Here is a 23,022-nt window from a genome sequence, read left to right as displayed (position 1 = left end):
CTATTTTTACAATTTTTATCTTTATCTAAGAGCTCCCTCATCCAGACTCAAAGTCTACAAAAAAACTCATCAAAACAGATCATATGCCTTCACATAAAACAAACATTTTTATTCAACGTTTCTTCTCCTCAGTGTGATTATAGGGCACGCGTTCACAAGCACTGTGCAGTGACATATACCCCACGGGATGCCTGCGCGACTTCCTCTCTGACTTCCTCTCTTAAAAAAATACACAGGCGCATCCAAGGTTATATGTCAGAGGTGCGACATGTGAACGCGTGCCCTATACTGACACTGAGGGAAGAAATTGTTGAATAGTTAATGTTGTTTTATGTGCACATAAAAGTTTTCTCATAGTCAGGAATCTTACTGTCTATGAAGGATTAAGGAGCTCTCAGATTTGACTAAAATATCTTCATTATTTTCATTCAAATATCTTCAGTTGAGTTCTGAAGAGAAATAAAGTTACTACGTTTAGTATTTGCTTTAATATCGTCCTCATATACAACCTTCTTCAGTCTAATGTTTTGCTAATGTGGTATATGATTTAAGGTTGGAGGACATCATTTATTGACTTGTGATTTTGTGTGTAGTTGTAGTTTATGGTGAGTGATAATCCAAACCCTGTATATATAGGTGGCGAAGTCCGTTCCTCCACGTGGTGCCACTGGAAACTGCCCATCTTGAAGGTGGTGCTGAGCTGAACACGGACAAAAACTGACATTAGTCTGGGGAAACAAACCTCACGACTGATGACAATTACCAATTTTGTACTAAAGTTTGAAATAAAGTCACTTTTGTCAAAAATAAGTATTTCTTCTATTTTTTAAAGGCTGATTACTGCTGATTACTGTGTGTTTCAAATCATTCAGGAACAAAAAATGACAACGTTTGGAGATTTAACATGAACCTAAGATTAGCTGGATTTAATGTCACTGAGCTGAATGTGTTTGATGTAAAAGCATACATGTGATGGAATTTCTAGCACTAATGCAGTGTAAAAAGGCTTCCCTTCCAGCCGCAACCAAGCCTTACGCTGGGAAACACCCATACACTCTCTCATTCACACACACAGACACTCTTTCAACATGGCCAATTTTGTTTATTCAATTCACTTATACTGCTTGTGTCTGCCTGGACTGTGGGGGAAACTGGAGCTCCTGGAGAAAACCCACACAAACATGAAGAGAACATGCAAACTCCACAAAGAAATGCCAACTGGTCCAGCTAGCACCTTCTTGCTGTGAGGTGACAGTGCTAACCACTGAGCCCTGGTCTGTTTGACCAGGACTTCATCCTCCAACAATAGAGTGGAGGAACTATGACGTCAATTTGTATGCAAAAACCCGGAAGCGAGTTAGCATTTTAGCAGTTCCGGTTTCCTCGTCCCAATGTCAATGGGTTTTTTCAATGGGGTTTCAGTAAAATCGCTTAAATAAGGTTCGTGGCTAACACAAACTCAAGATACTTTCACGTTTTGTTCTACAACATAAAACACATCAGTTACAGCACACTCTTGATGTTTTAAACCGGTTATGCTTCTTTAAAAAGACGGTTGCTATCAAGTTGCTAAATGGGACCACAGGCGGTGTCGGGGACGTTATACGTCATCGAGCTGAAATGATCTGGAGCGCAGCTCGCTTGTGTTGGGCATTTGGATTTGTCTGTTATTTAGGTATTTTCATGAATAGTATTTTATAGTTTGTAGTATTTTTCTAATTGGGAATTCAGATTGTGTGTAGATAATTCCTTCACTTGTAAAGACCGTCGAGACAGATTGTTTTGTTGATCTTTTATTTTAAGAAACAATATTATGAAGATACTGCTCACCAGTGCAGCCTGCCTCTGTCCTGCTCTCAGTCATGCAAATGTGTGAATAAATGTATAAAAATACATGCATGTTAACTGTCATTTTCACGTGATCAAGTGATTTTTCGTCTTTCTTTCTTCATCTGAACACTTGGTCATAACTGCAATGTTTACACTCCTCCATAAAATGTATAGCATATGTGACTGTATGGGCTGCTTTTCACTGTACTTCGTGACAAAAAAGGAATATTGAATGTTGCTCTGTGTCCATGATGGAACTTGTTCCTCACGCCTCATTTCTGTCGTCTGTTAAGGTCATGGACGGTAAGGTAAGTGGGCTGTGTGCACGCGAGTGATACAGTTGTTTAAATATGTACTATAATAATACTATGTAGGCAGATTTATACACACAGTTTTAAAACTTTTACAACAACCGTAAAGCAAAACAGATGTATTTCCCACGTAAAAACGATCCAAAAGCCACATAGGTCTATGTGTTTTGCTTATTTATTTGTTTATTATATATGCCATGGATTGAAAATATAGTAAACAGAGAGATTAACTCTTTGTCATGGACATTATTTCTAAAAAAAAAAAAAAAAAGCTTGATAAGTTGTCTGTAGCAGTGTGGTGCTGACGTCACAGACGAGCGCCCCGAGGGCACTGTAGTCCGTTTATAGCCTAATAGCTTTTCAATTCCTGCTAAGGGTGTCACGATCCTCCAAATCCTCGATTTGATTACATTTTTGATTCTAAAGTCACAGTTCGATTCTCAATTATGAATAATTAATTAATAATGAATTAATTATTTGTAGCCAACCGTTTAAACTACCTGACCTGCATGGTCTTTGTTTTACCCATAAACAAATCATACAGTAAATGTGTAAGTTACACACATAATTACCACCTGTCAATCACTTTTTTTTCTGCGGGACTCATGAATAGGCAGTGATCTGTGTCGTTATACTATCTGTGTCGTTATGCTAAGAAATGCTACACACCAGTGTGGATGTGGATCGTTGTTGTTCTAAAATGTCATTTAAAAACAAAGACCTATTAGTGTGAACCACAGACTGTGGTGTAAACAGGGCCTGAGTGTGTATTTTTCACCAGCGGATTTGCAACGGGGGCGGTGCGGAGGATCGCAATGCGCCCATCTTCTATCGGCCCAACTCTAACACTTACATAGCAGAGCTTGCAAACTGTTTTTTTGTTTGTCGACAACACGAACGTTGTCAACATAACTCACTAGAAATTCAAAATACTTCCACACCGGCGACTTCATTGAAAGAGGAGAGGGATTAAGCTCTGTCGACGAGTCTCCCGCATCTGCAGTTTAACAAGCACTTTAACGAGTGCTTTTTCCCGCTTGGCATGCCAAGCTGACGTGACATGGGGGCGTGGCAGCATCGACGATTCTATTTTTTGATTCGATAACCGAAATTGAGCATAAATTTTGATCGATTTCAGTTTAAAATTGAAAACACCCTTAATTCTTGCGTTTGTATTTAAAATCCAAAAGTGCTCAAAGTTGTATTTTCGTGTGAGGATTATCTGGCTGGACAAAACGTGCAAGTGTAATGAACAGTGTTTTAACACAGAGCTTATTATTTGCAATCTTCGAAAAGCCTATGGGAAAATCCCATAGGGATTTTCACGAGGGAACCAGTTTTATGCTAGCAGCCGATTAGCCTACAAAGTGACCTCATAGTTCCTCCACTCTATAGCACTCCCTATTTTATTCTTTAACGATCTGTTTGTCCTGCTTCTTTGTTCATTTACACAGTCAGAAGCATGTGGCCGGTCAGCATTCGCACGCTGAGACGAGCACAGGAGCGCAGACATCTAAAGTCATCTTAATGTGAGTGCTTTAATGGTCAAATAGGTGTCAAAACGCGGTGTTTAGTGATTATTCAGATTAACCCTCATTTGTGTAATAAACAAACGAGTTGAGAATCAAAAGACACGTAAAAGAGAAACCATTAAAGTGACACCGCGAAAAATTCCTGCTGCCGCCTGTTTTTATCATTAATCAAACAACAAGGAGAAAATCCCTCTCTGCTCTTGACTGAAGAATTTTCATAGCTAAAGTGTTTTTCTAAGGGTTAAAGCACAGTTTGCTTTATATTTTTATTCTATTGTATTTATTTCTCTTTCCTTTGCAGGGTGGAAAATAACTGTATGTATACTGTTGAAGTCAGAATTATTAGCAACCCTTTTCCTGCCCAATTTCTGCTCAATGGAAATAAGTTTTTTTTTTTTTTTACTTATTTCTAAACGTAATAGTTTTAATAACTCATTACTAATTACTGATGTCTTTTATCTTTGCTATTATGACAGTACATAATATTTTACTAGATATTTTTCAAAATACAAGCATTCAGATTAAAGTGCAATTCAAAGGCTTAATTAGAGTAATTAGGCAAGTCATTGTATAACAGTAGTTTCTTCTGCAGACAATCAAAAAATATATTGCTTAAGGGGGCTAAAACTATTGACCTTAAAATGGGTTTCAAAATATTTAAACCTGCTTTTATTCTAGCTAAAATAAAACAAATAAGCCTAGAAGAAAAAATATTATATTAAATACTGTTAAAACTCCTTGCTCTGTTAAACATCATTTGGGAATTTTTTTATTTTTTTTAATTCTCAGGAGTGCTAATAAGTTTGACTTCAACAGTAATCGTTTTAAATAATTGTGATTACAATTATGACCTAAATAATCGTGATTATGATTTTTCCCAAAATCGAGCAGCCCTACTATTAAGTAATAAGTATTACTCTAAGATGAATAATAGTTTTTTGTTTACCTTCATTGCTTCTGAAAATAAAAACAAGCGATGAAAATCCCTGAAGATGTCTACTGTGGATGTGGTATATGTGTCCAGTTTCTAATGTTCTCCATGCGCTTGAGTCTGCTAAAAAACAGAACAAAGAGAGAAACTTTAAACAGCTCATTCGTGTCAAACCTCAGAAGAATCCCAGCATCAGAAATAAACAGACAGTTATAACATCTCAGACTGCTGATTAACTGTGAATGACTGTTTTAAATTGATTATATAAATTTTGAGGCCATTAATACAAAATAACAGATTTAGATTCGATTACTAGAGGCTGTAATTGTATTTGCAATACCTTGCTGAATTTGAGCGTATTGTTTTATTATCCTGTACATGTTGTGAGCACACTCTTATGTTAACACTTTAAAAAAAGTGTGAATAAACTTTCTGCAATACAAATGGTCATTATTTAATTCTTTTATAATTTTCCAAAGGTTGTGCATAAAAATATATCAGTGCAGCCTGGCTGTATTCTGCAATAATTCAGTTGTTTTATTTCTGAATGACAGAGGGAAAAATGCGGCATGTAGACAGATATTTTTATGGCAGCTATCAAAACTATTTAATAAAGATTCATGGGAAATTATGTAACATCTTTTAAATATGTTTGGATTCTTACCAGATAACATATAATCACCGGCCACTTTATTAGGTACACCTGTCCAACTGCTCGTTAGTGCAAATTTCTAATCAGAAAATGCATGTAGACATGGTGTAGACGATCTGCTGCAGCTCAAACTGAGCATCAGAATGGGGAAGAAAGGGGATTTAAGTGACTTTGAACGTGGCATGGTTGTTGCTGCCAGATGGGCTGGTCTGAGTATTTCAGAAACTGCTAATCTACAGTTTTTTCATGCACAAACATATCTAGGCTTTACAGAGAATGATCTGAAAAAGAAAAAAATATCCAGTGAGGAGCAGTTCTGTGGGCACAAATGCCTCATTGATGCCAGAGGTTAGAGGAGAATGGCCAGACTGGTTCGAGCTGATAGAAAAGGCAACAGTAACTCAAATAACCACTTGTTAAAATCGAAGTGTGCAGAAGAGCATCTCTGAATGCATAACACTCGACCTTGAGGTGGATGGGTCTTATCAGGTAAGAATCCAAAGTCAGTTCATTTTCAAAATGTTTTAAAATGTTGATGTTAACATTTAAAGCCATCCGCAATCTCGCCCCTCCATATTTGCCCTCATCCACATTTCTCTTCCATCTCGCACCCTGCATTATGTTCCTACCTCCACTTGTCTATTCCCTGCTTGATAAAGCCTATAAAGAAAGACAACAACGCAAAAGAATAGCAAATAAAAGTAAAAAAACAACAAAAAAAGCAACCCAAACAGAAAAAGTGATGTTTGTTGTGTTTGATTTTGTTCAGTTACTTTCAATTATTTAGAAAAACAAATGTGCTTAATTGACCATTCTCCAATCCATAATTGACTAGTCAGACATTAGTTCTGAAATGTGTGGTTGTCAAGCTGTCAGGATTCAGACTCTTACAACATGCTTTGTTATGGTACTTTTAATGTGGAAGGTTCCCGGCTGGTTCACTTTACCACTTTGATTTTTCTGGTCTGTCTCAGTTTACCCCGAAGCTGGGGTAAGGGAGACACAAGACCACTTTTTTTTAAAAAATCATATTTTCACTTTCCTTTACCCTAAATACAGTCTGATAAAATCCATTGCTAGAAAACATTCTGAATTAATGACAAATGTTTACATTTTACTGATATATAATTTTAGCTCACCTGCAGGGGAGCAAATGTAAAAAGTGTCTCACTTTACCCCGCTCTTCCCTACTTGGGTGGTTTGTTCTTCTCTCAGTTGCATCACATTCTCCGTGTATATTTCCTCTGCATCCTATTAAACCAAGAACAGCCATGTTTAATATTATTATAATGATTTACACACTCAGACATGTGCAGAGATAAACACTAAGTTAGTGCTTCTACTCAGACTTACTAACATACTAACTTTCTACTAACTTAGATTATTTTTGTCATTTTATCATCCAATTGTATTGAATCATTTATATTTTATTGCAGTCTTTTAATTCTATTTTATTTTCTGACTGTTTTTATTGTTCTGCTTTTTTTTGCCATGTATGCCTGTTAGCGCTTTGGGACTGAGAAAAGGGCATTATAAATAAAATGTATTATTATTATTACTCTTACTAGATTTTTGGGCCAGTCTACAGTATATTCTCATTCCACAATTTTTTTTCAATACTTTATCTTTAAGTGTATTTTGAGAGCATTTTTAAGTGCCATTTCTCAAAATCCAACATGAAAAAGGGATGGACCAGGACACTGACCGAATCCACACAGGTATAATGTTTACATAACACTTCATGAAGTTATGTTTATGATACTGTTACATGAATACAATTTTAGTCATTCTTTAACAAACAGATGTAAAAAATAGAAGTTTATATTCAATTTTGTACATTAATATAAAACATAAATATTTCTTCTATTTGTTGTCAAATAACAGAACAAATAAAGAACAAATAATTTATAAAGCCAAACAGGAATCAACACATGCCGCCATTTTATTAATCTCAGCCTCACATTACTTCGGTAAGTAATTTGAAGTGTAAATGGCGTTTGATAAGGTAGATCTGCTTATTTTAATAGATATACACTATAATATCTCGTGTTTCATGTGTATACAAGCGCTTATCGCCAATAACTGACATTTGAAGTGCAAAATAAATGCCGAGACGACTCTTACCTGTTTATGTATTTAAATCGACCCTGATTAAAAAACGAATCTCAGGTTCACCACACGAACAGTAATGATTCATCAAACAGGAAATATTTACGAGTCAAACAAAGATTTCCTGAAAATTCGTTTTATTTTGCTCCCAAAACACCCGTGGAGGAAATAAACAACCGCTTGCTATTGCATTTTTCAACTCGAAGAAAAACTGAGCAAAACTGACCAATGACGTAACAGCTGACTCGTAGAACGTTGGAACGCGTTCGAATTCTTGGGAGACACACCCTACTACAATCCAACTTTCGCCATTGCTTTATTTGACGATAATCTAGTCAGTTGTACAACATTTGCTTCGTATAATTTGCTTTTTTATATTGTCAATTGATAGCATAAAGGCTCACTCTGATAAACGAGCTTTACTTACAGTAAATTTCAGTATTTATTGTAGGTTTATTTAACATTTCTCATATTTAAGTGTACAGAAATTAATCTATCATGTTATTTACCGTACTCGGAGTTATTGCTCTCTTCCTGAGAGAAAGAACCATCAAATCCACCGTCTCAGGTCAAGAAGAAAGATTCGACCGTCAGGAAGGATTGGTCACGGCACCCCCAGTGACTAACAGTGATGGTAAATAATGTTGTGTGTTATAAGAACATGTAGCTCATTTTGTATACTGGTGTCCGGGTAGGGCTCTACACTTATTTTACCTTGCTGTAAATATTATTTACAAAAGTGAATAAGGTTTTTGGTAATAATATACGAGTAATAAAAACTACTGGTGTAAACGCATAACAAATAATATCAAAACTATCAATTATCGAATAACTCCACCCTCCCCCCAGCAGATTATTTAGCTTGTTTTAAAGAAAACTCAGTTCATTTTGACATATTTCTGAAAGCAAGACACTATTTTAACTTGTCAAGAAAATGCTTCTTGATTTAATGTTTTGATATTTGCAAAAGAAACAAGACAAAAACTAAGTAAAGTATTTTGCTTTGCATTAAGTTTTTCAATTATGCATTTGTAAAGACAAAATCATTTTCTCTGCTTCAAGATGGAAGGGTTAGTTCACCCAAAAATGCAAATTCTGTAATTAAGTACTCACCCTCACGTCACTCCAAACCCGAGACCTTCCTTCATCTTCTGGACACAAATGAAGATGTTTTAGATGAACTCTGAGCACTCTCTCGTCCTGCATATACAGCAAGGTTCCTGACTTGCTCAAAGTACATATGAATACCACAAACACATCCTCAAACAGACCATATGCCTACAGTGGTTCAGTCTGTACACTATTAAGCTACAATAATACTTTTGTGTAAACAAATTTATCCAACAGTTTATTCTCTTCAGTGTTGGTATATTACATGTGTTCACAAACACTGCACTGATGGATGCCTGTGCATGGCTTCCTCTGTTTTTTGATACTTTTGGCCTTTGAATGAGTCTGGACCCTTGCTATCTATGGAGGATGAAGGAGCTCTAAGATTTCACCTAAAACATCTTAATTTGTGTTATTAAAATGAACAGAAATATTGTCTACTGCCATACAAAGTTAATAAATAAAATATTAAAACCCTCAATGTGATTTGAGTTCGACACCCCTGTTAGATGCCTTGTCTCTACTTGTTATTTGCTGTCTTCTACTGGGGGCATCTTAAAAACACTAAATCCTTTAGGAATATGTCCTAAAACACAATGCAGTGGTTTTAATGGATAACAAATGGTGATGTTTAATGTTTTAATAGTATTTGTAGTGGAAAACGTGAAATCTTTTCTCATAGGTTTTAGTTGTTTTTGCCAAGCTTAATGTTATTTTATTTATTGTTATATGATACAAAATATATCAGCTATAAGGTCATATTGACATGTATTTATACAAAACAAATTATTAATCGCAAAGTGAATTCGATTTGAACAGTAATCTCATCATGTGACATTTTTTATTTAATGGCATAATAGGCCGACCTAATTTAATGGCTGAACGGAAGATCAATATCTAGATGTCTAATATCCAGTATCTAACTATGAACTTAACAATAAATATTTGGATGATCTGATTATATATACACATTCAGCAAATTAATTAAAATCACTATGTTGGTCATAGCAAAAAACATCCTTGCATGTGCACACACTAACCAACAACTAAAAGTAGAAAGAAATAACCTTAAAAGTCACTTTATAGTTGACAGCGTTGTTTTCATATCAATAACAAACACTGGAATAATATTATTCAAGTAAAACTAAAATCTTTTGTTTCATATTATTCCTTCCTTTAGGTCGAGAAATCGGTGACTGGTGTGAAGATTCATCTTTGCATCTGGAGGAACAGATCAATGTTCAGACTGAGGAATCGTCACTGGAGGAACCTGTTGATGATCATAGTGAAGAATCATCACTGGTAGAGCCTGTCAGTGTTCACGGTGAAGAACAATCACTGGTAGAGCCTGTCAGTGTTCACGGTGAAGAATCATCACTGGTAGAGCCTGTCGGTGTTCACGGTGAAGAATCATCACTGGTAGAGCCTGTCGGTGTTCACGGTGAAGAACAATCACTGGTAGAGCCTGTCGATGGTCACAGTGAGGACTTAGCCAGCTCCTCCAGCAGTGATGATGTTCCTCCAAACATTTTCTACGCTGAGTCCAGCAGTAGTGATGACTTCCCTCAAGAGTTTTACTCAGCCGGAACCAACTGTAGTAGTGAGCTCACAGTCAGCTCCTACAGCAGCTTCTTCTCTGCTGAATCCGGCTGTGGTGATGACCCCTCTACAGATTTTCTGTCCGCTGAATCCGGCTGTGGTGATGACCCCTCTACAGATTTTCTGTCCGCTGAGTCCGGCTGTGGTGATGACCCCTCTACAGATTTTCAGTCCGCTGAGTCCGGCTGTGGTGATGACCCCTCTACAGATTTTCAGTCCGCTGAGTCTGGCTGTGGTGATGACCCCCCTCCAAATGTGGTCTCTGCTGAGCCTGGCTGTAGTCATGATGACCCTCCAAATGTGGTCTCTGCTGAGCCTGGCTGTAGTCATGAAGACCCTCCAAAGGTGGTCTCTGAAAAGCCCGGCTGTAGTCATGATGACCCTCCAAAGGTGGTCTCTGCTGAGCCCGGCTGTAGTCATGATGACCCTCCAAAGGTGGTCTCTGCAAAGCCCGGCTGTAGTCATGATGACCCTCCAAAGGTGGTCTCTGCAAAGCCCGGCTGTAGTCATGATGACCCTCCAAAGGTGGTCTCTGAAAAGCCCGGCTGTAGTCATGATGACCCTCCAAATGTGGTCTCTGCAAAGCCCGGCTGTAGTCATTACCCCCCAACAAAAGTGGTCCCTGCTAAGCCCGGCTGTAAAGCTGCCGCTCAAGGTGCAACCGGTCAGACGAAGGGCGCTGTTCCACATCAGCCAAAACAGCTGAATTATAGAAACACACACATCATGGGTAAGTTTACAGCCCAGTCACCCAACACACATGCATATTTTAATAGTGTTTTTATGACTTTTATGCTTTAAACTGGCTTTAATACACATTTTGTTCAGGGATAGCTGATAACTAAGATAGAAATATATATATATACAGTTGAAGTCAGAATTATTCGCCCCCTTTAAATAATTTTTTCTTTTTTAAGTATTTCCCAAATTATGTTTAACAGAGCAAGGACATTTTCACAGTATGTCTGATAATATTTTTTCTTCTGGAAAAAGTCTCATTTGTTTTATTTCAGCTAGAATAAAAGCAGTTTTTAATATTTTAAAAGCCATTTTAGGGACAAAATTTTTAGTCCCTTTAAGCTATATTTTTTCGATAGTCTACAGAACAAACCATCGTTATACAATAACTTGCCTAATTACCCTAACCTGCCTAGTTAACCTAATTCACCTAGTAAAAAAAATAAATAAATGTCACTTTAAGCTGTATAGAAGTGTCTTAAATATGCCAAGTCATTTTTTTTACTGTCATCATGACAAAGATAAAATAAATCAGTTATTAGAGATGAGTTATTAAAACTATTATGTTTAGAAATGTGCTGAAAAAATCAGCTCTCCGTTAAACAGAAATTGGTGGAAAAATAAACAGAGGGGCTAATAATTCAAAGGGGGTAATAATTTTGACTTCAACTGTATATATATATATATAAATCAATCATAAAAATCATAATCATCTAGGGAAGACAGAATAAAAAAGGTTTAGATGATGGGGTTATATCTGCTGTGTTGACCCCTGATGGAGCAGGTAGTTTTAGATGAAGGCAGCACTGTCACTAATTCCCACATTTGATTAACTTCTCTTCTTTGTCTTTTCACAGAGATCAACTTCAAGATGTATGAAATTGGCGCTAAGCTGGGCAAAGGAGGCTTTGGAACCGTTTACACTGGGACCCGTATAAAAGATCGCCTTCCGGTGGCATTAAAAGTGGCTGACTTCAAGGTTAAGCAATTCATCCAAGTTGTAAGTAGTCTGCGCTCTTTGCTCTGATTAACTATGTCTATTTTAAACATGTCATATTAAGGGTGCTGTATGCAAGTTTTTGACTCTTCTAAAGCACAAAAATACCATAATATGTTTGCAGATATTTTAGAAACATGCCAAGTAAACAAAAGTCAGTTATTCTCCTTTAAAAAGAAATGTGTCTGTCTGTGTTTTGATCTCTATAATCTGCCCACTGCTTTTTATGATAGACGTGGTCAACAGTTTTAACAGAAAATAACTTTCTCATCAAATAATCTGAACAACTTTCTTTCTTCTAGGATGATTTTCTCCAGCCACTTCCAGCGGAGATCGCTCTGCACTTTCTTGCCTCTAAAGGCCCCAAAGCTAAACCAATTGTTAAGCTTCTGGACTGGAAAGTGGAGGCTAATCGTTACTTACTAGTCCTAGAGCGGCCCGTACCCTGTGAGAACTTATGGGAATTTCTATGTAAATACGACGGTAGAATCCCAGAGAAGATATTATGGAAAATCATGTTCCATACAACAATTGCAGCTGACATCTGCTGCAAACGTGGAGTGCTTCACCGCGATATCAAGGCTGAGAATTTGCTGATTAACCTGCGGACCCATCAAGTCAAACTGACTGACTTTGGGTGTGGTGAACGCCTTACTAGGAGCTGTTACAAAGAGTACTGCGGTAAGTAAATCCTTCAAAGCTCTAAGGAGCTCTTGTGATGGGGCAAGGGTCATTCACATGAGACTCTTGAAACATCCGCTGTTGTTTATCCATACCAGGGGTGCCAAAGCTCAGTCCTAGAGGGCCGGTGGCCTACAGAGTTTAGCTCCAACTTGCTTCAACACACCTGACAGGAAATGTCTAATATACTTAGAAAGAGCTTGATTCGCTCGTTCAGTTGTGTTTAACTGGGGCTGGAGCTAAACTCTGCAGGACACAGATCCTCCAGAACTTGGTTTGGGCACCCCTGATCTACACTGTTGTTTGTGGAAATTTAGATGATGTGCTAATGGAAACAAAATCTCTTTCTTTCAGGCACACCACAGTACTGCCCTCCCGAGTTCAATAGCACTGGCTTATACTACGGGGAGCCAGCGACAGTGTGGTCACTCGGGATTCTTCAGTATTTGCTAATGTTCAAAAAATTTCCAGACTACCATGACCTCCAAAACTTGACTTTCACAAATTTAGGGCAATATGGATGGTCAAAAGGTGAGATCTTCACTTCAGCTAAAGATGGTTGTGTAGGACAGTTTGAATGTCAATGAAAAGTTTACAATTTAAGGCAATAATTACATGTACCTCTTCCTTTTTTCCTACACAGAATGCTGTGATTTCATTAGCTGTTGTCTGCAGACTGACTACAAACTTCGGTCTAAGCTGCAAACACTCCGTACCCATGACTGGTTTAAGGTAAGGAATACATTTCGAGGATTTTGTCATCAGTCAAATGAATCTGTCATGAGCTGAGTTTCCATCATAATGTGATGCACACCTTTTTAAAGTTTACTAAATATATATATATTTTGTAAATATAAATGTGAATTATGTGCAAATGATTTACATCAAGTTGGTCGAGCAGCTAAACTGTGGAATTGGTAACCTCGTAACCAACAGTAAACAAGGCAAGTATAATTGAGAAATATTTGCTACATCAAAGTTAATTTGACAAATGCATTTCTATCATGAACCCTTTTTCAAAAGAGTCCAAAATGACCTCAAGTGAGCATAAAAACGTTTTGGGAATTAAAGGATTTTTATTTGAAACTTGTTTCTCATGTGATACTTAAAAAGGTGCATTAACACAGGCTGATGGAAACCCAGCTATTGTCAGACAACAGTCTTGTGTTCTAAAATGTCCTTGATATTTATGGCTTTTCTTTTTATTTTATGTTGTTTGTTTAATGCATTAAAGCAAACCTGATCACTGTTTTTGTTTCAGGCGGAGAACAAGCCGCAATGAGGAGAGATGTCCTTTTTTAATAGGTGGATCTAGCCAGTCCATCCATGCCACCATAGTCCTTTAACTAAACATAACTTCATCCATTACAACCTTTGAGAGAGAAAGCTGAACATAATTTGGTTCTGCATTGTTACATCTCTCCTATTTTTCAACATTTACACTGGCTCTAATAAAAAAAAGATAAAGCACTTAACAGTTTATATAGTGTACACATCCCTTCCTTTAATATCAGATTTTGCTTTAACTCTTGCACTTCCACATGCTAAAATAAAAATTAAAAATTAAAAAAATATATACATCTCAGTCGTTCCCAGTCCAGGTCCACATATTTTGGGTGTCTCTCTCTAAAAAATGTAATTTGAGCCAGAGGAGAGAGACTCCTGACCAATGATTACTGGGATCAACTGATATATATACAGGGTTTGCAATGAACATTATCACTCACCAGCCAATTTGGCCACAAAACTAGAAAAAAAAAAAAAAAAAAATATATATATATATATATATATATTTAAAAAAAAAGTTTTAAAAAGTAAAAAAAAAAAAAAAAAAAAAAAAAAAAAATATATATATATATATATATATATATATATATATATATATATATAATTAAATTAAAAACTGGAATTATTTTTATAAAAATAAAAAAATAAAATAAAACAATAAAAAGAAACATCATTAATAAATAAAACAATAAAAAAACTGCCTATATTGAAGTATAAATCTATAACTAGCCATGTTATTGACCAGAAATTCTTCTAAAAACAAACAAAAAAAGATTAATTAAAAAAAAAGTAAGCTATGTAATTCATTACTCATCCTCATGTTCATCTTCAGAACTATTTTTACAATTTTTATCTTTATCTTAGAGCTCCCTCATCCAGACTCAAAGTCTACAAAAAAATCATCAAAACAGATCATATGTCTTCACATAAAACAAACATTTTTATTCAACGTTTCTTCTCCTCAGTGTGATTATAGGGCACGCGTTCACAAGCACTCTGCAGTGACATATACCCCACGGGATGCCTGCGCGACTTCCTCTCTGACTTCCTCTCTTAAAAAAATACACAGGCACATCCAAGGTTATATGTCAGAGGTGCAACATGTGAACGCGTGCCCTATACTGACACTGAGGGAAGAAATTGTTGAATAGTTAATGTTGTTTTATGTGCACATAAAAGTTTTCTCATAGTCAGGAATCTTACTGTCTATGAAGGATTAAGGAGCTCTCAGATTTGACTAAAATATCTTCATTATTTTCATTCAAATATCTTCAGTTGAGTTCTGAAGAGAAATAAAGTTACTACGTTTAGTATTTGCTTTAATATCGTCCTCATATACAACCTTCTTCAGTCTAATGTTTTGCTAATGTGGTATATGATTTAAGGTTGGAGGACATCATTTATTGACTTGTGATTTTGTGTGTAGTTGTAGTTTATGGTGAGTGATAATCCAAACCCTGTATATATAGGTGGCGAAGTCCGTTCCTCCACGTGGTGCCACTGGAAACTGCCCATCTTGAAGGTGGTGCTGAGCTGAACACGGACAAAAACTGACATTAGTCTGGGGCAACAAACCTCACGACTGATGACAATTACCAATTTTGTACTAAAGTTTGAAATAAAGTCACTTTTGTCAAAAATAAGTATTTCTTCTATTTTCTAAAGGCTGATTACTGCTGATTACTGTGTGTTTCAAATCATTCACGAACAAAAAATGACAACGTTTGTAGATTTAACATGAACCTAAGATTAGCTGGATTTAATGTCACTGAGCTGAATGTGTTTGATGTAAAAGCATACATGTGATGGAATTTCTAGCACTAATGCAGTGTAAAAAGGCTTCCCTTCCAGCCGCAACCAAGCATTACGCTGGGAAACACCCATACACTCTCTCATTCACACACACAGACACTCTTTCAACATGGCCAATTTTGTTTATTCAATTCACTTATACTGCTTGTGTCTGCCTGGACTGTGGGGGAAACTGGAGCTCCTGGAGAAAACCCACACAAACATGAAGAGAACATGCAAACTCCACAAAGAAATGCCAACTGGTCCAGCTAGCACCTTCTTGCTGTGAGGTGACAGTGCTAACCACTGAGCCCTGGTCTGTTTGACCAGGACTTCATCCTCCAACAATAGAGTGGAGGAACTATGACGTCAATTTGTATGCAAAAACCCGGAAGCGAGTTAGCATTTTAGCAGTTCCGGTTCCCTCGTCCCAATGTCAATGGGTTTTTTTCAATGGGGTTTCAGTAAAATCGCTTAAATAAGGTTTGTGGCTAACACAAACTCAAGATACTTTCACAATTTGTTCTACGACATAAAACACTTCAGTTACAGCACGCTCTTGATGTTTTAAACCGGTTATGCTTCTTTAAAAAGACGGTTGCTATCAAGTTGCTGGATGGGACTACAGGCGGTGTCGGGGACGTTATACTTCATAGAGCTGAACTGATCTGGAGCGCAGCTCGCTTGTGTTGGGCATTTGGATTTGTCTGTTATTTAGGTATTTTCATGAATAGTATTTTATAGTTTGTAGTATTTTTCTAATTGGGAATTCAGATTGTGTGTAGATAATTCCTTCACTTGTAAAGACCGTCGAGACAGATTCATTTGTTGATCTTTTATTTAATAAACAATATTATGAAGATACTGCTCACCAGTGCAGCCTGCCTCTGTCCTGCTCTCAGTCATGCAAATGTGTGAATAAATGTGTAAAAATACATGCATGTTAACTGTCATTTTCACGTGATCAAGTGATTTTTCATCTTTTTTTCTTCATCTGAACACTTGGTCATAACTGCAATGTTTACACTCCTCCATAAAATGTATAGCATATGTGACTGTATGGGCTGCTTTTCACTGTACTTCGTGACAATAAAGGAATATTGAATGTTGCTCTGTGTCCATGATGGAACTTGTTCCTCACGCCTCATTTCTGTCGTCTGTTAAGGTCATGGACGGTAAGGTAAGTGGGCTGTGTGCACGCGAGTGATACAGTTGTTTAAATATGTACTATAATAATACTATGTAGGCAGATTTATACACACAGTTTTAAAACTTTTACAACAACCGTAAAGCAAAACAGATGTATTTCCCACGTAAAAACGATCCAAAAGGCACATAGGTCTATGTGTTTTGCTTATTTATTTGTTTATTATATATACCATGGATTGAAAATATAGTAAACAGAGAGATTAACTCTTTGTCATGGACATTTTTTCTAAAAAAAAAAAAAAGCTTGATAAGTTGTCTGTAGCAGTGTGGTGCTGACGTCACAGACGAGCGCCCCGAGGGCACTGTAGTCCGTTTATAGCCTAATGGTAGCTTTTCAATTCCTGCTAAGGGTGTCACGATCCTCCAAATCCTCGATTTGATTACATTTTTGATTCTAAAGTCACAGTTAAATTCTTGATTATGAATAATTAATTAATAACGAATTAATTATTTGTAGCCAACCGTTTAAACTACCTGACCTGCATGGTCTTTGTTTTACCCATAAACAAATCAAATAGTAAATGTAAGTTACACACATAATTACCACCTGTCAATCACTTTTTTTCTGCAGGACTCGTGAATAGGCAGCTAAGAAATGCTACACACCAGTGTGGATGTGGATCGTTGTTCTTAAATGTCATTTAAAAACAAAGACCTATTAGTGTGAACAGGATCTGAGTGTGTATTTTTCGCCAGTGGATTTGCAACGGGGGCGGGGCGGAGCATCGCAATGCGCCCATCGTCTATCGGCCCAACTCTAACCGTACTTTCACACCGAAAGCGGCGAGAGCGTCAAAGTAGCCGGAAGTCATTCATTTTCAATGAGAGCCGGCGGCGATAAGCGGCGAGGAGCAGCGTGGCGCGTCTTCGCCGGCGTGAGCGTCGAGGAGAGTTGAAATGAAGTCAACTTTATGGTAATGAGCTATGACATGGTTCGGCGGCAAGCAATCAGAATGAAGACGTCCATCGCTTGATAGCAGTTCAGAGAACACAGACCAGTGAACTTTGGTTCCGACCACAGTTGTTCCCAAGGGTTTGATTATTGCCGTCGCCGGATTTCCAATTATTTAAATTTTTTTCCTACAGGAACATACATTAAATAAGTTACTGGCGAGTTACTGATGTTCATTAATGATATATAAATTTATCTTAAAAAAGCGGGAATCTCACGCGATGCGACAGTACAAAACAGTACTGCTGCTTCAGGATATTTCAGACATATGGACACATATTGGATAAATAGAGCAAAGCCACACCACACGCAACTTGATCTTCCATTGTTGTATGAATTTGATAAGAAGTGCGCCACATTTTCACGCTAGAAACATGTTTTATGCAGGAATGTAACTGATATGCTGCAACGGCTCCTTTAAATATGAGATCAATGTAGCGAGTTTTGACGCTCTCGCCGCAGGAGCTGAAGGCAGAGAGCGTTGTCGCCAGGGCAGCCAGAATGACCTTGGACGATCTCGCCGCTTTCGGTGTGAACGTACGGTAATACTTACATAGCAGAGCTTGCAAACTGTGTTTTTTTTTGTCTACAACACGAACGTTGTCAACATAACTCACTAGAAATCCAAAATACTTCCACACCGGCGACTTCATTGAAAGAGGAGAGTGTTTAAGCTCTGTCGACGGGTCTCCCGCATCTGCAGTTTAACAAGCACTTCAACAAGCGTTTTTTTCCCGCTTGACAAGTCAAGCTGATGTGACATGGGGGCGTGGCAGCATCTACGATTCTATTTTTTGATTCGAAAATCGAAATTGAGCATACATTTAACAATATATATATATATATATATATATATATATATATATATATATATATACATATATATATATATATATATATATATACATATACATATATATATATATATATGACAATGAAAAATATTTTTGTTTTTAGAATATTTATTAGTGATGCATGCAATGATTACAGAATAACCAAAAAAATGCAAAGAATGGCATGATTTTTGAAATTACCTTCAACAATGGCAAAAAGAGACTGGCAGAGGAACAACTGACTCTGACCAAACTGCAGCAAACCAAGGCCAGACTTGAGATCCGCCTCCTAAAGGCTACGCTCAGACAAGCAGGTCTCTCCACATCAGATGATGAAGATGAACATCAGATGAAGTCTGAAATTATTGTGGAGTTTATATAAATAAAAATAGCGTACATCTAAAGAGATACAAAAGAAGAATATAAAGTTTTCATTTCATTAATATAGTAATATCCATGTTTTAGAGAATTTCTAAATGGTCTAGGTCAATTCTGAATAAACAAAAAAAAAAAGGTTTAGATCCACCAAACTTTTGTTTAGAAATATGAAACTTGGCTAACAGAAAACATAAATTACATACATATTAAAACACAATGAAAGACGTATCGGTTTAGCTAACTGGAAGAATCACATAACTCAAATGAATGAATCAAATAACTGTTGTCATCATTCATATTAAAGGAGTCTACTTAAGGTAACTTTAAGTAACATTACGTGACTTTAACGACAATGTTGGTTTAAAACTAGCTAAAACTTACAGTACCTACCAAGAACAATTGCGCTTACTTCATAAAACAACGTTTTGAACGAATCTGTTAACGTTAGATGAATCATTTAAATTCTCTCGTTAGTCGTCGTCTTCGCACACAACACCTCGTGTAACGTTAGCCTATGTTTTCTACATCATGTTTTAACGTAACGTTAACTTAGTAGCCTACATTAAGCAAAATCGCTTTTAGGAAAAACAACAACAGGCTAAATAAGTTTCTGTAATTATTATGCTAAATCCATGTGCTGCTCCAAGCCTACTGATGTAATTTTAGAGGCAACGATAATGTGATTATACTTTAAAGTTACAGAAAACAGTTACAACTGTGACTTACATTTAACATCATTTCTCAAGTTACTCAGTCTAGTTTCCTCATCCAGCCACAAAAATTCCAGAAACGAAGGGCGGTTAGCATGGAGGGTAACGTTATCCTTCCTGAATGAATCAGTGTTCCGAACTTCCGATCACTGTAAGTGATTCAAATGATTCACTGAATTAAGTGTTTTGAACGAATTGAAGTGCCTGATCATCGCCGAATGTCACTGCCATCTACTGGTGTAATTATAATACTTTTTAATAGTAGCAATAGAACAGTAAAAACTTTATATTTTATACAACAAACACATATAATAATAATTTTATAATCTAATTATCGTTCTAATCCTAATGAGTCTCATATTACTGAACACTCTGACAGCCACAATTTTATATATTTTGCCTATTTTGAGATGAAAAATTACAATTAATCAGTTTTTGATTTAAACAAATGAGTAAATGATTCAATAGACTGAACGAATAAGCATTCTGAACAGATCCGTTGAATTTACTTATTCATACCGTAATTGCAAATATGATGTGTTGGTGTTTTAGCATTTTTTATATAAAATGAAACTATTCGTTCCTAAACAAAAATCTAAATCTGTCATCAATTACATTTAAATAATTTCTTTGTGTTGAACAACTGGAAGATATTTTTTTAAATGTTGCAAAATCAATAGATCTTTGCTTTAAAAAACAGCTTAAACTAGCCTAGGATGTTTCAGAGAGGTTTTGGCCATTTCCAGACTGGTTTCCAGTCATTTCCAGCTTGGTCTTAGCTAGTCAGGCTGAGAAATGTCCAGAAACCAGCTTGATGAGCTTGGTTTAAGCTAGACGTTTTAGCTGGTCATCTCCCAGCCTAACGGCTAAGACCAGGAAATGGCTAAAATCATGCTGGAAATGGCCAAAACTCCACTAAAACCAAGCTGATCGACCAGCTACAACCAGCGTAGGCTGGTTTAAGCAGTTTTTTTTTTTTTTTTTTTTTTTTTTTTGCAAAAGTAGCCTATCTAACAATTGTGAAAACATGAAGCCTTTTAGACAAGCAAAAAAATGTTGTCTTGTTTTCAGATATAATATGCCTGAAAACAAGCAAAATAATTTGTCAAACGGGTTAGCAAAAATAATCTTTTGTCAATTTTACATAATATTATTTTGCTTACCCTATTGGCAGATCATTTTGCTTGTTTTAAAAAATATTTTTTAAAAATCCATGAGGAAAAGTACAGGCCTGTAGGTTGCACACCGAAAACAAGACAATTTGTGCATGCTTCATAATTTAAGATTTTTTTTTTATATTCAACCTAAAAACAACACAAAAAAATCCAAGTAGCCTAAGAAAACATTTTTAGCTACTTTTAGCTACTTTTAGTTTGTGGCTTAAATTTTCCAACATTCTTCAAAATATCTCATTTTACGTAACTCATAAAGCTTTTGGAACCACTACAGGGTGAAATATCTCTATCATAACCTTAACTTTATTCAGAAAAATGTTCTTGCCATCAATTAAATCCTTAATTTCAGAAATGTGTCGACACGTTGGCTGTCTATGAGTCAGCTTGTTAGCACAATGCTAAAACGAATGCTAAATAATGATTTTAATGTAGTGTTCAAAACAACCTCCTACAGAAATAAGACAGAGGAATCAGTTCATTACTCGTTGAATTAGCTGCACGAAAAAAGTGCCACAGTAAATCCTGCGTGTGACGGAAAGACTCTGAGCTTTATTGTGTGAATCTTTTTCGCGCTAATAAGCTCCGTGAAGTTGAACCAGCGGTCAGGCCTCGCTGTGACTAACAAGGTTTAATCCGGGCCAAAAACACCACAGAAGCGCCTGATTCAGCATTTGCCCGATACCGTTCACGTTTCTGCGGCCCTTAAAAATATCTTATCTTCCGAATTAGGGCTTAATTTCTCCTCTGTCTGCTTGATATCTCCGGGGGCGCGATAATTTGCACAGCATGGATTGTATCAGATTCATGCAAATAAGGATCATCGGTGACAGACTTTGCTTATAACATCAAAGGGAAAGTTTGAGTGGTTTCGGGTGCAAGCAGAGGGCAGCTGAGGAAAGGTTTGCATTGGAATGATGCCGATTTGCATATATGCTAATGAGGGCGCTATTACATTTCACGAGGAACTAGCGAACGCCTTAACTCTGTGGGCTGGGGAATCCTTATTGGACTTGTTGAGGTAATTGGGTCACTGGCTGTAGATCTGTTAATTCTTAATGCATGTGAGCTGTGAGAGTTTTATTATGACTCATGGCACAGTCATGAGATTCATTAAGCTAATTAAGAGATGCTTGCTTACAGTGTGAGTTCACTGAATGTATTTGTAGCACATAAATGTTTAATTATTTTCTTTTCAGTTTATTTGTGATCAGCCCAACGGTTATAGAAGCTCTTTCCACTGGAAAAGTGGGTCAAGTGGATTTATTTATTTGTTTATATGTACAGACATGAAGAAAATGTTTGGTATCCTTCCTTTGAAGGAGGAAAACCTACAATGGTAACTGAAATCTTAAAACAAACCAAAAAAAAGCAATAATTAATCCGAAATTACTGAAAATACTCTAATGAAAATCATATATTGCTGTCGAATTCAACAAATGTTGCAGTGAAAATTTTCTTGGCACACTTTGGCCCAATGAGTATCCCTTGTTGCTGACCATGTCCATCCCTTTATGACCACAGTGTATGGTTACCTCCCGCAGGATAACACGCCATGTCATAAAGCGCAAATCATCTTAGACTGATTTCTTGAACATGACGATGAGTTCACTGTACACAAATGGCCTCCCCAGTCACCAGAGCTCAATCCAATAGAGCACATTTGGGATGTGGTGGAGGATTTGCATCATGGATGTGCAGCCGACAAATCTGCAGCAACTGTATAATGCTATCATGTCAACATGGAGCACGATCTCTGAGGAATATTTCCAGTACCTTGTTGAATCTACGCCACGAAGGATTAAGGCAGCTTTGGAGGCAAAAAGGGGTCCAACTCGATACAAGTGTACCTAATAAAAGTGGCCGATGAGTGTATGTTTGGACACTCTATCCAATGAGAAAAGCTGATAGCAAACCCTATACATACACAACAGTGCTGCAAACTAAAGGTGCTCATGAATATTTAATCAAAGTGTTTGTAGAAATTACAGGCATTGCAAATGTTTAGCCGTCAACAAGAGAGCCACTGTTTGCATTTCGTCCCTTTGGATAAACGTGGACAATAACATTTAAATATTTGTCTTGTTGGTGGCAAAAGTAAATTTAGGTGCTGTTTGGCGTATACAAATTAATATGGGATATGTTCTGCATTCTGATTATATTTATAATATAATAATATATCTTTATAACGTGACACCAA

The 23,022-nt window shown here is 36.7% G+C and overlaps 1 protein-coding gene and 2 long non-coding RNA genes across 4 annotated transcripts; 1 reads left to right on the top strand and 2 right to left on the bottom strand.

The window, feature by feature from the left end:
- Positions 1-623: 623 nt before the first annotated feature.
- On the bottom strand, positions 624-9,241 carry LOC141376660 (uncharacterized). Of its 2 annotated transcripts, none has more exons than XR_012387329.1 (4): positions 8,479-9,241; positions 6,433-6,507; positions 4,620-4,727; positions 624-700 (listed from the first exon to the last, which is right to left on the bottom strand). It is a non-coding gene; the product is annotated as an uncharacterized lncRNA (long non-coding RNA). The 2 variants fall into 2 exon arrangements; XR_012387328.1 differs by lacking the exon at positions 8,479-9,241 and adding an exon at positions 7,381-7,614.
- On the top strand, positions 6,506-14,241 carry pimr127 (Pim proto-oncogene, serine/threonine kinase, related 127). The gene is made up of 7 exons (XM_068224243.2): positions 6,506-7,999; positions 9,656-10,804; positions 11,670-11,812; positions 12,112-12,490; positions 12,845-13,021; positions 13,134-13,222; positions 13,752-14,241. Exons 1-7 carry the CDS (start codon positions 7,864-7,866, stop codon positions 13,770-13,772), a joined length of 2,094 nt encoding a protein of 697 aa, XP_068080344.1. The 5' UTR covers positions 6,506-7,863; the 3' UTR covers positions 13,773-14,241.
- Positions 14,242-15,199: 958 nt separating this feature from the next.
- On the bottom strand, positions 15,200-19,798 carry LOC141376664 (uncharacterized). Its single transcript, XR_012387340.1, has 3 exons — positions 19,667-19,798; positions 18,764-18,918; positions 15,200-15,310 (listed from the first exon to the last, which is right to left on the bottom strand). It is a non-coding gene; the product is annotated as an uncharacterized lncRNA (long non-coding RNA).
- Positions 19,799-23,022: the final 3,224 nt, after the last annotated feature.

The sequence above is a fragment of the Danio rerio genome, chromosome 11 (genome assembly GCF_049306965.1).
Source record: "Danio rerio strain Tuebingen ecotype United States chromosome 11, GRCz12tu, whole genome shotgun sequence".
NCBI classification, from domain to species: Eukaryota; Metazoa; Chordata; class Actinopteri; order Cypriniformes; family Danionidae; genus Danio; species Danio rerio.
The sequence above is the reverse complement of the archived record's forward strand: the minus strand, read 5'-3'. Positions and strand labels throughout refer to the sequence as shown.